General features: G+C 36.5%; 1 protein-coding gene across 2 annotated transcripts in view; it reads right to left on the reverse strand.

Moving 5' to 3' along the window:
- The window catches only part of STAM (signal transducing adaptor molecule), a 63,342-nt gene that overhangs the window by 26,181 nt on the left and 21,931 nt on the right, over positions 1–15,230 (reverse strand). For both annotated transcript variants that reach the window (XM_027559836.1, XM_027559837.1), the window contains 4 exons: positions 6,288–6,363; positions 6,111–6,206; positions 4,469–4,615; positions 155–245 (listed from right to left, as the gene is read on the reverse strand). In XM_027559836.1, coding sequence (XP_027415637.1) covers positions 155–245; positions 4,469–4,615; positions 6,111–6,206; positions 6,288–6,363 — 410 coding nt within the window. The remainder of the gene's footprint in view (positions 1–154; positions 246–4,468; positions 4,616–6,110; positions 6,207–6,287; positions 6,364–15,230) is intronic.

The following is a 15,230-nucleotide window of genomic DNA, read 5'->3' on the forward strand; positions in this document are numbered from 1 at the left end:
GAAAAAAGTGATACTGAAGAGAGGAACAGAGGAGAACAAAGCAGATTTCAGCTTTGGCTGTGAACTATTTCCTTTATTTTTAAACATCTTAGGGGAAAAAATATCAAGTAAGAGACCTATCATCTTCCCAGGGTCAGGGACTTAAAAAATGTACCTTTCGCTAAATCTTCCTCTTCTTTTTTGTTAGCCGCAGTACCAGGATCCTTGGCTACCAGAGCTGGGCTTGCTTTCGCTTGTTCTGCAGCCTAACACAGAAAAAAAAAATGATATTTGAAAGCTGTTCTCAAATTTTCCTACTCCCATTAATCTAAGAACTCACAAGACCCCTCCTTGAATTAATCCACCAGACTTCTGAACAAGAAAGAAATCCAAGGGGGAGAAGTCTCCACTTTGAAAGGAGACAGAGCTGAGGCAGGACTGGAGAAAACAGACTGAGCATTCATTTCTTAGGGATGTCAGAACAACCACACTTTGCCAGATGTGACTGAAAAGGGGACACTAAAGGCAGCCAGTATGTAAACCAGCAAACACAGGCTAGAGGAGATCTCAACATTTCTGGAAATTTTTATAACTAGAAAACGGGGTGCGAGGGGAAAGGAGATGACTACTTTTAAAACAAGTAGTTTTTAAAACATCTAGACAAGAGTTATATTTTGTTGTTTCCTTCCAGCTCAGAAGTCAGGAATCCAAATTTCTATATAATAATATAAATGTTCATAAGATTATACTATCTTCTAAACTAAAATACTAGTAGTCAATGTTGACAATATATTACTGTCCATCTTAAACATATTTTGTAAATAAAGTACTGGACAAGTAAACAAACATACACATTGATTCATGCTTATAGAATCACAAAGCTTCCAAAGCCTGAATGACTGCTTACTTTTTGGTGGCCATCAAGGAGAATTAGACTCCAGCCTCCTTTTTCAACCATTCCATCATTTACCAGAACTGCTGGCACGAACGTACACACACATACACTTTGACGCCTCTGACACACACTTGATTCTACTCATAACGTCTTCCCCTCTAGCTCCTTTTACTCCATCCACATTTTTTCCTACTAAGTTTCAACCCAAAAGTCAGGGAACAGCTAAAATATCACTTTATCAGTGAAACATTCCTAAACCCTCTAAGTAAGCATCTCCTCCTTTGCGTTCCTCTGATTTTCAACAAGGTCCTAGGACATGGGTAGATAAGAAGGCAGGCTGTGGAGTCAGGCCAACGCAGTGTATGTCCCAGATGTACCACCTTCTAATGCACGAACCTGGAGCCCATAAGCCTCCTTGTGTCTCAAGTTCCTCCTCTACAGAATGAGGCTGCTTACATGTCTATCTCCATAATCAGGATGTGTGTTCCTTGAGGGCTGTTGTGGCAGTTTAGTTGCCAAGTTGTGTTCAACTCTTTGTGACCCCATGGGCTGTAGCCCACCAGGCTCCTCTGTCCATTGGATTTTCCAGGCAAGAATACTGGAGTGGCTTGCCATTTCCTTCTCCAGGGGATCTTCTCCACCCAGGTATCAAACCTGGGTCTCCTGCATTGTAAGCAGATCCTTTACCAACTGAGCTACCAGGGAAACTCCTTGAGGGCATATGGCCCTAAATATTATAAGCAATGATTGTTGACTAAATGAAAGGCAAAATATTCAACATTATAGTAAATACAGTCTTCACATAATAAATTTTATAATGTCACACAAATGCACGAGGCATTTATTTTTAGAAAAGCTGATAAGAAAAGAGCTTTTGGACTCACTGAATAGAACATTAAGTATTTTCAATCTGACCCACCTCTAGCTGTAACCTTCCCTGGATAAAAATGTTTTATTATCACACACCTCTTAACACTGAAGGTATGCTTCATCAGAGAACCTTTTTCATAATATATGCTTTTTGTTTCACAATTTAGTGAATTTCACAAACTAAACATATAGATCTTTTATGGTCTGTGAAGGGATCTCTACTGGTCAAGAAGGAAGCGCAGAACTGAGCTATATTAAGCTCTACATTCCTGAACTGCTCTCTTTTCAAAGTTCCTTTCTATCATCAGGTTCCAAGTATAGCAATGCTACTTGTCTTATTAACCAGTCAAACGCAGCAGCAGAGCCAGCATCACTGCTCCCTTGAGGTCAAAAGTCAGTGCTATGAGAGAACCACAGCAGCAAGAGTCAGGTGACTCAGGATGACTTTTCTTAATATTTTTACATTATTTTCTTCTGTACCTGGATGACAAACCATACTTAAAAAAAAAAGTCCTCATGTTTCCAGAGGCTTTTGTTAAATATGCTAACAAATATCTAGTCTGACTAAAATGTTGTAAGCATAAGCGACTAAGTGGCTATAAAATTTGTAGGGACTTCTGCAGTTGATTCCAGATGACAGATTTTTTTTTTTAATTAAACAAGGAGCTCTTTACAAACAGGATTTTCAATGACAAACAAGCTCTTCAGAAGCTACTATTAAAAAAAAATAAAATAAAACACCATTCTACCTCATCATAGTTTATACGCATTTTACATATTTCCTGTGGGTGAAACACAGCAGCTATAACAGAATGAGCTTTCACATACTTCATAACATCTACATGAAAAAAAGTCACTCTTTCCTACTGCTAATCTACATCTTGAATCTTCTGAACAAGACAGGAATCCCATGTCTACACCCATCAGTACGTAAGCACTCTTCCCAGTGTTCACTCCACTTTTTATCCTTCAAATCCTAGTCCGGACAGACACATATCTACTAACCTCAATAGCAAACGGAAGGCAGGATCGTGTAGTGGAAAGAACACTGGACTGAGAGTTGGAAGGCCTGTTCCAGCTCTGTCAACCACTAGCTGTGGCCCTGGGCAAGTCACTTAACCATTCTGGGGCTCAGTACCCTCATCTGTAAAATGAGGGGATTAGATTAGAGGATCACTAAAGTGGCTCCCACAACTACTTGAGACTCGAGGTTAACCCAGCAAAGCTATGGATCAACCAGATTAACTCTCCTTCCTTCTCTTACAGGAATGCAGTTTTCACTTGCACTAAAAGTTGTCCTTAAGAGCAGTGCTGCTCACACTTTAATGTGCACAGAATCATTGGAGATCTTGTTTAAACGGAGCTGATGAATCCACTGCTTGGTGTGGTATGTTTCCACACATGAGTGAGATGACAGTCCTAACAAGCTTCCAGCTGATGATGACGACTGATGGTCCACGAACTACACTGTGAGCATAAGCTCTAGAACAGGTTCTCAGGGTACAGAAACTGACACTCCACTAAGTAGCTACACTCTTCCATTCTCCATAGTGAGTACAGTCTTTGATAATTAAACGCTGCTTCTGTTGTCATGTTATTATACCGTATCTTGGATTATTCTGCATAAAATTATTCCTTAACTACAGAGATTTAGAAATTATACTGAGTTGTAAAAACGAGCTATCAATTATGAATGACTACTTCTCAAGACATAATTTATCACTGTAAAATTAGTCATATGCTAATTTTTTAAGTAAGAAGAAAAATATCCTTTTCTTCTTTCATTTCCAAAATGTATTTCTGGATCTTCACATCTCAAGAGGACTTAGATAAATCAGAAGTGCCTTACGAAGAAAGTCTACATGAATCACTTCATAATTCCCTTGAAACGGCCAAAACCCTGAATGCAAGCCCTTCACAACTAAGCGTTTTCCACTCATGTTATTACATCATTCATTACATTCCACCCCAAGCAGTATAGTGGGGAAAGACAATACAGTAAGTTACCAGACATTTTAAGCCTGCTTAGTCAGGTGGACATCCTAAATAATGGTTACGCAGAAAAGAAAAATAATAAAAAACGTCCCCTTTCATTTTTTTTTTCCTATATGACATAAGTTAGAGATTGAGCCCATTACATAAATAATTTTTTTAAGGCAAATTAAGCCTTTCAGTCAATTATATTTATTAGGAAGAAGAAAGAAGACTTCTGTGCTGGTCAGTTCTTATTAATGGGAAAGATGTTTTATGTGTTTCCCCTCCTAATGAGCCCTTTATATCTCCCTCCCATTTAATACAGGTGTTCATAAATTTCATAGTCCAAATAACCTCTAAACACATCCTTAAATTTTAAGGAAACTTTATTTCAGAGCTGTCATTCTTTGTAGATAAAATTACAGCATGAAGAGCATTTAACAAGAATGTCAGTACTAACTAATAAAGCAATTTGCTCTGTATCATTAAAATTATATTAAAAGAAAAACTTAAAAAACAAAACAGTTAATTCATTTAAAAAGAAGAAACATTGGGGAAATGGAAGTTGGAAAACATTAGCAATCCACTATATATTCTTTTGGGCACCTTTATATGCAAGATTACTATTATTAATAAAATTCCTCTGGAGTATTAACAACTACCTGGGTTTGTAAGAAAAAAAGAAAAATTCAAATAAACATGGTTAACTTTAGAAACAAACTGCAGCGTACACACATGTCTATAAAATACCTGAGAGCCAATAGCGGGAAATGTAACACCCTGTTCTTTCAGGTTCTTAATCATTGCTGATATCAGACTGAGCTGTGGATCATTCTTGAATTCATCCGTCCATTCAACCATAAGAGCCTTCAATTTTTCACATACTTTAGGATGACCCTGAAAAATAGAGAAAAAAATTTAACAAAAAAGCACTTTCTGGTTAATGATTTAATACAGTATTTCAGATCTCTCTTTAAATCATAAAGTATCCCTAGCTATAGGTGACACATAAGAAAACACAGATGGTTACTAGAAATAAGCTACTTTTATTTTCATATTATGGAAAAAAAATAGATGATACCATCACATACGCCACATCAAATCAAAACATTAGATATACAGTTACTTATTTTGGAGGCCTGAAAGATATGACTTTTCAGAGTATTTTAAGACTAAGAGTATGTCAGAGTATTTTACTCACTCATATTTTACTGCATATGAAGAAGACAGGAAAATCTATTTTCTTTTTTTCAGACCAATAAAAAAATAAGTTGGAAAAGAGAATAAATAATACAGTTCTTTTATTTCTAATTCCTGATTTTTTATATGCATGACTGTGTTTTCCTCCAATTACTTAATTATCTTGAGGCCCAGTACTGTCCATATTCCTGGAAACTTCATTTCTTCAAAACAGCATCTCCCTCTTAAGTATAAAACCAGTAAGTTCACTATAAAATATATGTAAAATAAAGTGAAGTTCTTTCTCCTGTATGCAACTGCTTGCCTTTCAATGTAGTTGTTTATATTACTAAGTACTGAGTACACATCTTCAATTAAAGAAAATATTATATTAGAATCTCTTCATAAATAGCTGTACATTTTGAATGGACATTCAAGACATCAAAAGAATGGTAAAGAATTAGTAAAAAAAAAAAAAAAAAACAAAAAACCTTAAATACAATATAGCTAAATAACTGAATAAAGTAGCACAGGAAAAAATTATCACATACCATAGTGTATTAAAAGAAGTCCAGCATTTTAAATTATCTCACTTCTTTACTGTTTCCTACTAAAATTTGGAAATGCTCTTTTTTCCCAAAAAAACATGAAGCATTTCCCCTTTTAACATTAAAAATAATTTTTCTTAATAATTACTCCACCCACCACCAAGAAAGGCCAGAGATAACTACCTTTAGAATGCATGAATTTTTACTGGGAAAACTTAGATATTACTTAGTAATTAAATTTTAAAAATTCCTTCAACTGCTGGATTTGAATGCCTTACATTTTGTTAAGCAGATGACCTCTGTGACTAAAAAAGCACAGTAAGAACTGTGCCCAAAATAAACTGGTACCTTTTAATCAGATAGAAAAATGCACATATTTTTCATCAGAAAAAAGGACTGATGAAGAAAAAAGGTTAAATGTATCCTAATTTGGCTTCACCAAAACCAATGCTCCAAGTTATATAAATACGTAGTCTCCTCAGCAAACCTAACATGGATATACATGGGATAGACATAGCCTAGAAAGAGCTAAAAAAACAAAAACAAAAAAACACAGACTAGTCCTTTGTGATTTAAAAATGTGAAGAATTGAACAATAAAATACATGTAAAATACATGAAGAAAGAAGACAGTCTTAATTCATTTCTGGAAATAATGTTCTTTACCTTGTTTAATACGTTGCTTACTTCACTAGCAAAATCTCTCGAACATACTTCTAAGTGAAAAATTTTGCCACAGTTTGATACACATGCTCCTAGAAGCTAAAAGGATAAAATCGGAAGTTAAAAGGGCTTGATTTTGGCAGACAATTTTGCTGTAGATCTTAAAACGAAATCACTCACAGTGAGAGCCTGCATAGCCACATGAGGATCTTTATGGTTTACCCTCCTCATAATAGACCGAAGACAATCTTTAGGTCTAAAAAACGAAAAGTGTAACAATTAGTTGTATATTCCGCTTCCCCCTCCCACCTTAACTATAAGAGGCAATAAGTTGTGATATAAAATGGGAGAACCTGGTAGAGAATTTTAATTTTTATTAATGACACAATTGAAAAACTGTACACTAAAAAGTTCCTTCAAATTTTTCAACAAAATTAACAGGCTCTATCCTTAGCAATCATAGACTAGGCATTTGGGGCTAATTCTGGTTGGAAGGTTTTGAAAATAAAATGACAGATCAAGAGTTTTACTTCTAGTCATGATAGAATAAGTGGAACTCCTGTTGTAAATAATCAGAAAACTGGAAAAATATATTTAAAATACACTTGAGACGTCAGGCCACAGGTAGCACGGAATGATGATCTGTAAGAAAGAATACAAAATAGATAAACCAGACATTTGCTTCAACTTTCTACACAGCGGCACTGCAGATACTGCAACAGGCTTTCTGTCTATAGGCAGTTTCTGGATCTCAGTGCAGAGAAGGTGATCCCAGGAAGACAGCGGTGATCTCACTGAGTTGAGGGGACATTAGGATTTTAGCAGGCTAATTTTTGCACTTTTGAAAAGCATGTTGACAAACACAAAATTATCACTTCAAAGCATGGCAGGGGCCAAATATAAAAAGGATTATCTGAATACTAAAATTGAAATCATTAAAAAATAATGATCCAAAAGTGATTTAGCACTATGAGTAAAACTTTTTAGAAAATAATTCCCAATACTTGCTTTGCCACCAAGGTTTAAATGAAATTTCTCATGTATTGTTCATAAATCACATTAAAAAAAAAAAAGAATCTAAACTGCAGGGACTTGTGGAAGGAAGATGGAGAAAGGCACTTTGAAATGGATCTTGTACTTTGTATTTCACTCATTTCTATACTGCTGAAACATTTTGCCACAGCCAATTTTAAAAACCAAAGCAAAGACATGTCTGACACCAAAGTAAAGTTTGCTACGGCAACCATAAAAAGGATAATGCAAAACAGGAAAGTGGACTAGAATGCTTGAATCCTGATAAACACTTCATATATGCTAACAAAGCAATATCTTTTTAGATACATTAAGCTAAAAAAAATCCATTCAGAGTTGTACATAAAATTGGTGCTATTAAACAACGGAAGTGACCCACAAAACTCTAGTATTAACTACCTCATTCTGTTCCGTGTTTTTTTAAGTCATCTTTTCAGTATTTCCACAAGATTATAAGTAAAATACAGAAGTGAAACTGAAGTATTTGTATACACATACCATTATTAAATCTTACTATGCAACAAAAAATTATGGCTAAAATATTGTTTTCAAAAAGGCATAAGAGTTATAAGCGATTTTATATGTATACTTATAGCTGATTCACGCTTTTGAATACAGCAGAAACACAACACTGTAAAACAATTATCCTCCCATTAAAAAACATCCTATGAAAAACCATAAAAAAGAAAATAAAGTTATAACTGAATTTAAAGTAGGCATCCTCTGGTTATTATCTTCTTGACAATAAATGAACGTGGACTACAAACACAGCATCTGTACAATTTATCACGTATACACGTGCCCCTCTGAGAGTGAAAGGCGGTGCTAACCAGGCATAATGTATGCACAGAGTGAAACCACCCAAGGCAAACTGGATGCGTGGTCACCTGAGCCAAAAATATATTCATCCAAACATTGTCTTTTTATGCATAGATCTCGGACATGTAGCTCATACGAGAGTGAGAAACAAAGGCAGTACTTGCATCAAATTGTGGCTTCTGATGTCTTTTCCTTAAATCCTAGGCCAGATAAGAAAACAGGCCTTTCACAAATGGACAGGGCTGCCTCGGTATGTGTAAGCTCTGATGAACTAAAGCATCAGTTTCTTTATTCACAACATTATTCCAATCCACCTCAACACACTGCACTGTAGGCTTCAGAGAAAAGACAGCTTTAGGAGGGGGTCCCTGTCTATCCTCTCCCCCTACACCACTCTCGTCATTTAGGTTCTATGCCTTCAACATGGCCGATGCTCAAGAAAAAGTCACTGAGCCAAATGGGACAAACACTACTTTTCATTGTTATACAATTAATTAGTATTTTGAATAACTAAATAATCTTCACTATAAAGCTCTATTTGTTACCAACTTCTGCATCTTCCACTGAGTTTGCTTCCCATGTGGAAAATGTACATGCTCTCACAAAATTTATTTCTGAAACTTGCATGGTAAGGGAAAAATGCACAATAAGAAGTGTGGCGAGAAGCACAGGATGTGAAAAAAGAGACTGATGGTACATACAGATGAAGTATTTTATAAAAATGCCTGCTAAGATAAAATCTGCACGTGCCTTTAGAGGGGACTACCACCAGATTCCACCACCAATCAGTTAAATCCTGATGTCTCTCAAAACCCTTCCCCAAACCCCACTTTCGTATTTAAACCAATCTGTAAGGCTCATTCACGGAGAAGGCGATGGCACCCCACTTCAGTACTCTTGCCTGGAAAATCCCATGGACATAGGAGCCCGGTAGGCTGCAGTCCATGGGGTCGCTCAGAGTCGGACAGAACTGAGCGACTTCACTTTCACTTTTCACCTTCATGCATTGGAGAAGGAAATGGCAACCCACTCCAGTGTTCTTGCCTGGAGAATCCCAGGGACAGGGGAGCCTGGTGGGCTGCCGTCTATGGGGTCGCAAAGAGTCGGAGACGACTGAAGCGACTTAGCAGCAGCAGTAAGGCTCATTCACACTTTTCCTTATCTTGGAGTGGAAAAACAAAAAGATAGGAGGGATCAAGGATACAGACGAGAACAAGGAAAGAACTCTCCCTCACCTTTTCCAGCCCCAAATAATGCTCTTAACTTAGATGTGATAAATGGCCACAGCGTAAATCACACCACTGTAAAATGTAAAGGAAGCATATTGTTTCCTGGGTTTCCAAAGTCAGGGTATAAGGCAAACATGGTGGTTAATCAGTTTTCCTTGCTAGGGAGTTCCTACTGGAACTCATACCCTGCCATCTCTCAAGTATGCTCAATACGGGCAACTTCTCCTCAATTACTGAAGCACAACTGCTATGTTGTGCACCCAGCGAAGAACATGGCTAGTATACGTAGGGCCATGTTTAAAATATGAATACCCTGAATAATTACTCTCAGTGTGGGGAGACATTCACACTCTGTAAGAGAAACGGGAACTGAAATTCTGAGACAGCACACAGAGTTCACTCAGTGGACAGCAGACCAAGTTTTCAGGAAAAATAACATGGAGGGGGCTGCAAAAGGACACAGTTAAGTTCGGGAAGCTAAACACGTATATGATGCAACTCACAGGATCAAAGAAAACTAAAACTAATTTTGCATTCCTGCAATTCTCTTTTCAAAGAACAATGAAATTTCAAATCTCTTTGAATAGCCCTGAGTACATTTCCAAAACTGTCACATTATTTATAAATATCTACTTGTAGGTATGTTGTTGTATAGTTATGACAGTTAAACAGCTCAACATTTGTCCCTGGTTACCAATTAGTGAGACTACCTGAAAAGGTCTTTCCATTAATACACAAAGAGAAAGACAAAAATATTCAATGATTTTGCTGGATAAAAGGAGTCAAGGTTTATGAGATCTTACACTTAGTACAACTTTTTAGAAGTCTCTTATTTCAAATATGTCTCATCTCTACATCTCAGATAAAAAGTACTTATGTACCATAAAGATATCAGGTTCAACTGTAATAAGATTTTATACGCTTGGGTAAATTATTACCATTCAAAGAGCAGTGAATTTAAATTCTAATTCTGCATCTATTACTAAACCAAAGACTTCAGATCAATCAACTTTTCAAAATGAGAATACCACCTCTTTATTATTCCCCTCATGGGGCCTGACAGAAGAACAATAGGGCATTTCCCTTAAAGTATTATAAATATAAAAGAAAAACAGTTAAAAAAGAAAGTAACAGTAATAACAATCCATAGTACAACTCACAAATGTGCTTGCATGGTTAACCTCTCATCACCTTTGAGGCAGGACTGAAAAGGTACAGAGCTACTAGCTGTGTGTTTCTAAATAGGGGCAGAAAAATTCTTGTGATGTAAGACTATCTGGCGTATCACATCTCTGGCCCCTGCCTAATCGATGTCAGTAGTAACCTCCTGTCATCGTGAGAACCAAAACCATTCCTAACAGAGCGACACCACTGGGCTGAGAACCACTGCTAGACAAAAGCGGCACTGTGATTCAGGAGAAAGAGACGCAAGGCCCAACAGACCTCATCTGTAGAAGGGGACTTCAACACTTCCAGCTCAGTGTGTTATTACGTTACTCCCAGAATCGTGCCAGGGACTTAGAGACACTCGATGTGAGTTCTAGAAAGCACAAACGTGTCCTATTCTTCTATGAGTTTTACTTTTACAGCTTTAGCTTTCAGAGCTATTTTAGAGTGATTTAAACTTTACATTTTCATTTTATATGCTATAAAAAGTACTTTACTACAAACTATAATTTAAGGATATTGTAGAGTGGGGAGGGAATATATGTATGCATACTTTTACAGGTCTTAGTACCTAGCAGGCATACATTAAAAGAGATGAGAACTCAAATCTTTGCTGATCAAAGTAAAAAAAACTTAATTAACAGATAAGGTAAACCCACCTGGAATACTAGAGGATGACTTTCAAAAGCATAAAGGCATTACATTAACAATAAAAGAAGTTTAATATAAAATACAAAACAAATTTGAACTGAAATGAATAATAACTGTATATTCAATGTCATATTCAAAGTGCATATATGATTTGTAATATACATTACATAAAACACAGTCTACACAGCACAAGGGGGAAAGGGCAAAACACTGAATAGAAATAATCAAATTCTTGATTCTAAGCTTATTAAATAGGTATTTCTTATGAGATGACCAAGAACATGAACACAGTATACAAATTACGTTATTTGGTTAGTGAAAAGAACAAGTTCATGTTCCGGAAGGACTTCAGCAGAAACACTGAGGATTAACGGAAATGCATATAACACTCACTGAATTCTTAAATTTAGAATGATATCTGAGTTTCCCAGATCATATAACACAGAAGTATATATCAGTCAAACAAAACACAAGGTTATATCATGTATGTGAGAAAGAGGAATCACTAAAAACTTAATAAAATCAGTATGTCTTTATACACATTTGTTGTTGTTTTTCAGTCGCTAGGCTTGCAACCCCATAGGCTGCAGCCCTCCAGACTCCTCTGTCCATGGGATTTCCCAGGCAAGAATACTGGAATGGGTTGCCATTTCCTTCTTCAGCGGATTGTCCTGACCCAGGGATCAAACCTGTGCGTCCTGCACTGGCAGGCAGGTTCTTTTCCATCTGAGCCACCTAAGAAGCCCATTTTATATACATTACCATGTGTAAAATAGATAGTCAGTGGGAAGCTGCTGTACAGCACAAGGAGCTCAGCTCAGTGCTCTGTGAAGACCTAGCGGGCTGGGATGGGGAGAGGAGGGAGGCCTGCGAGGGAGGGATGCACACATACATACACCTGATTCACTTCGTTGTACCGAAGAAACTAACACAACACTGCAGAGCAATTTTAAACTCCAATTGAAAAAAAAACTGCTACGTCTTACTTAGTTCATGATTTTGACTTTTAAATAACCATGCACCATAGGTCTTGAGGACTCAGCACAAAGAAGTGAGAAAAAACATAAAATTGGTAAAAATAACCTGAGTAAAGAAACCTGACTTCCAATTTGCCTCTACAACTTTCAGACAAGTCACATTAAAATCTCAGTGCTGTAGTTTCCTCATGTGTGAAATGATCTCGGGAGTCATGAGGACTCTGTAGATCCTGTTCTACTGAATACATGGTGCTTTAAAAAACCATGTAAAATACAAAAGGAAAATCATTGTCTGGGGCAAGTAAAGATGGAAATATCAGATCTTATCAGGCCCACATCCCACTACCTGGTCAAGGTCCTGGCACCTACAGCTGTTGCTAATTTCTCCTGAATCATCAACATCACTTTCCCCTTACAAATGGTGTACCTCTTCAGGGTACACCATTGTTATAATACAGGCTATTTTGAAAAAAGAAATTTCCCATCAAACCACCAGTTAAAGGCTTCACTTAAATAGCACCAAAAAGGACAAAATGGGCTTCTCTAGTCGGTCAGTGGTAAAGAACCTGCCTGCCAATGCAGGGGACGTAGGTTCAGTCCCTGGGTGAGGAGGACCCCCTGAAGGAGAGCATGGCAACCCACTCCAGTATTCTTGCCTGGGAAATCCCATGGACAGAAAAGCTTGGTGGGCTACAGTCCGTGGTGTTGCAAAAGAGTCAGACAAAACCTAGTGACTAAACAACAACAAAAGGATAAAATACCTTATTAAAAAACTTCAACAAAAATGAATGAGATTTGTTAACAGGAAAACTTAAAAACACTATTAAAGGATATAAACAGAAAGATATGCTACATTCTCAGATAGGAAATTTTTAATATCAAAAAACTATTCATTTAAAACTAAGCCCATTAAAAAAAAAATAGTTCTGTTCATAAACTAGCCAGGCCAATCCAAAAGTTTATGTGAGGACAGTAGAGAGGGACAAGAATATTAAGAAACTGTAAAAAAAAAAAAAAAGAAAAAGGAGAAAACCAGCCCTGCCAGTATTAAAATGTATTATAAGGTTTTAATAATTAAAACCACATGGTAGCAGCACATGAATAGATACATACCAATGGGACAAAAGAGAATTAAAAAAAAATCCAAATACATAAAGCAATGTAATATATAAAAGTAGTATTTCAAATTAGAAAGGACAAAGATCATTCAATAAATGGTGCTGAAATTTTGAGGTAGCCAAAGAGAAAAGAATAAATTTAGAGCCATACCTCAAACTACATAATAAATTCCAAATAGATCAAAGACTTATATGTAAAAAATGAAATCACAACTACGAGAGACTTTGGAAGACAGTTTGCCAGTTTCTTACAAAAGCTATGTACAGTCCTATCATATAATCCAACAACCATGCTCTTTGGTATTTACCCAGTTTTTAAAAATCTATGTTCATACATACAAACAAAAAAACTGCACATGCTTTTACAGCAGCTGTATTCACAATCACCAAAAACTGGAAGCAATCAAGATATCCTTCAATAGGTGAATGTATAAACAAACTACAATACATTCACATGAGGAAATACTATTCAGAAATAAAAAGAAACGAGCCAGCAAGCCATGAAAAAAACATAGATGATGCTTAAATGCATTTTGCTAAGTAAAGAAGCCAGTCTGAAAAGGCTATACACACTATATCCTCCTAATTGTACATTTTGGAAAAGGGGAAATTACAAAAATAGTTTAAAAAAAAAAAAAAAGGTGGTTGCCAGAGGTTCAGAGAGAAAGGAGAGGGATGAACAGGGGGAACGCAGGACATTTTAAGGTTGGTGAAGCTACTCTGTGTGATTCTGTAACAATGGATGCATGTCTTTATGGACTTGTCAAAACCCATAAAACTGTACAGTATAGAGTGAGCCTTAATATAAACCACAGACATTGGTTAATCCATGGACAGAGGAGCCTGGAGGGCTACCGTCTATGGGGTTGAAAGAGTTAGACGAGACTTAGCGACTAAACCACCATCACTGCCACCACCACACTGATTCATTTCTTATAATATATACCACACTAACGCAAGACGTTAATAATAGGGGAAACTATATATAAGGGGCAGAGAAGGCAATGGCACCCCACTCCGGTATTCTTGCCTGGAAAATCCCATAGATGGAGGAGCCTGGTAGGCTGCAGTCCATGGGGTCGCTAAGAGTCGGACATGACTGAGCGACTTCGCTTTCACTTTTCACTTTCATGCGTTGGAGAAGGAAATGGCAACCCACTCGTGTTCTTGCCTGGAGAATCCCAGGGACGGAGGAGCCTGGTGGCTGCCGTCTATGGGGTCACACAGAGTCGGACACGACTCAAGTGACTTAGCATAGCATAGCATAGCATTAGCATATATAAGGGGGGGGGGGTTATGGAATTCTTTGTACTATTGGCTCAATTTTTTTGTAAATCTAAAATGCTATTTTAAAAAACAAAGTACATTAATCATAAAACAAAAACTGAAACTGTAAAGAAAACATGAGATAGTTCTACTAAAACCTTAAAGAAGGAAAGTCTGTAACTCAAAATTCTAAAAACCAGAAAACTGGTTAAATTCAGCTATATAAAAATCAAAAACTTCTAAATGGGAAAACAAAGTCAAATTAACAATGGAAAAAATATACACATAATTCATATAACAGATGAGGTATGTATAAAGTCCCTAACACAGATAATAAACAGTCAATAAATGAAAGACTTCAAGACCTAAGGCCAGTCAACTGAGGGTATGACTGTCACAAAACAAAACATTGGAAGACATCTGTTTTTTGACCTGAAGCTGCCCTTCTAATCTGAAGACACCTAGGTCAGAGATTACTTTTCCCTTAAAAAACAAACAAACAAACAAAAATCAAGACATATTCTATCAACCTCCAGTTAAAGCCCAAAGATAGTCAAAGTCCAGGTCCTGGACAACATAAAGCCAATGAAAAATATTTTTAAAAAACTCTTTCCCAAAGGCTTATATTCATATTTTTCACGAAATATCAACGCCTATCATTTTCTTCTTCTAATTGTATGTGAATAAATAAAAGACTATCTAAATAGATCCCTTAGCCAAGTACAGAGAAAAGTTTATCATGTTTTCCACTCTCAGTCAACTGTATTTTGGTCTAAGCAAAGATGGTTAAGATTTAAATAATAGCACAAATTAATCTGGATGTCAATTACAAAATATTAATTTTTTATTGTGGATAATCAATAC

Source organism: Bos indicus x Bos taurus, chromosome 13 (genome assembly GCF_003369695.1).
Source record: "Bos indicus x Bos taurus breed Angus x Brahman F1 hybrid chromosome 13, Bos_hybrid_MaternalHap_v2.0, whole genome shotgun sequence".
In the NCBI taxonomy this organism is placed as follows: domain Eukaryota; kingdom Metazoa; phylum Chordata; class Mammalia; order Artiodactyla; family Bovidae; genus Bos; species Bos indicus x Bos taurus.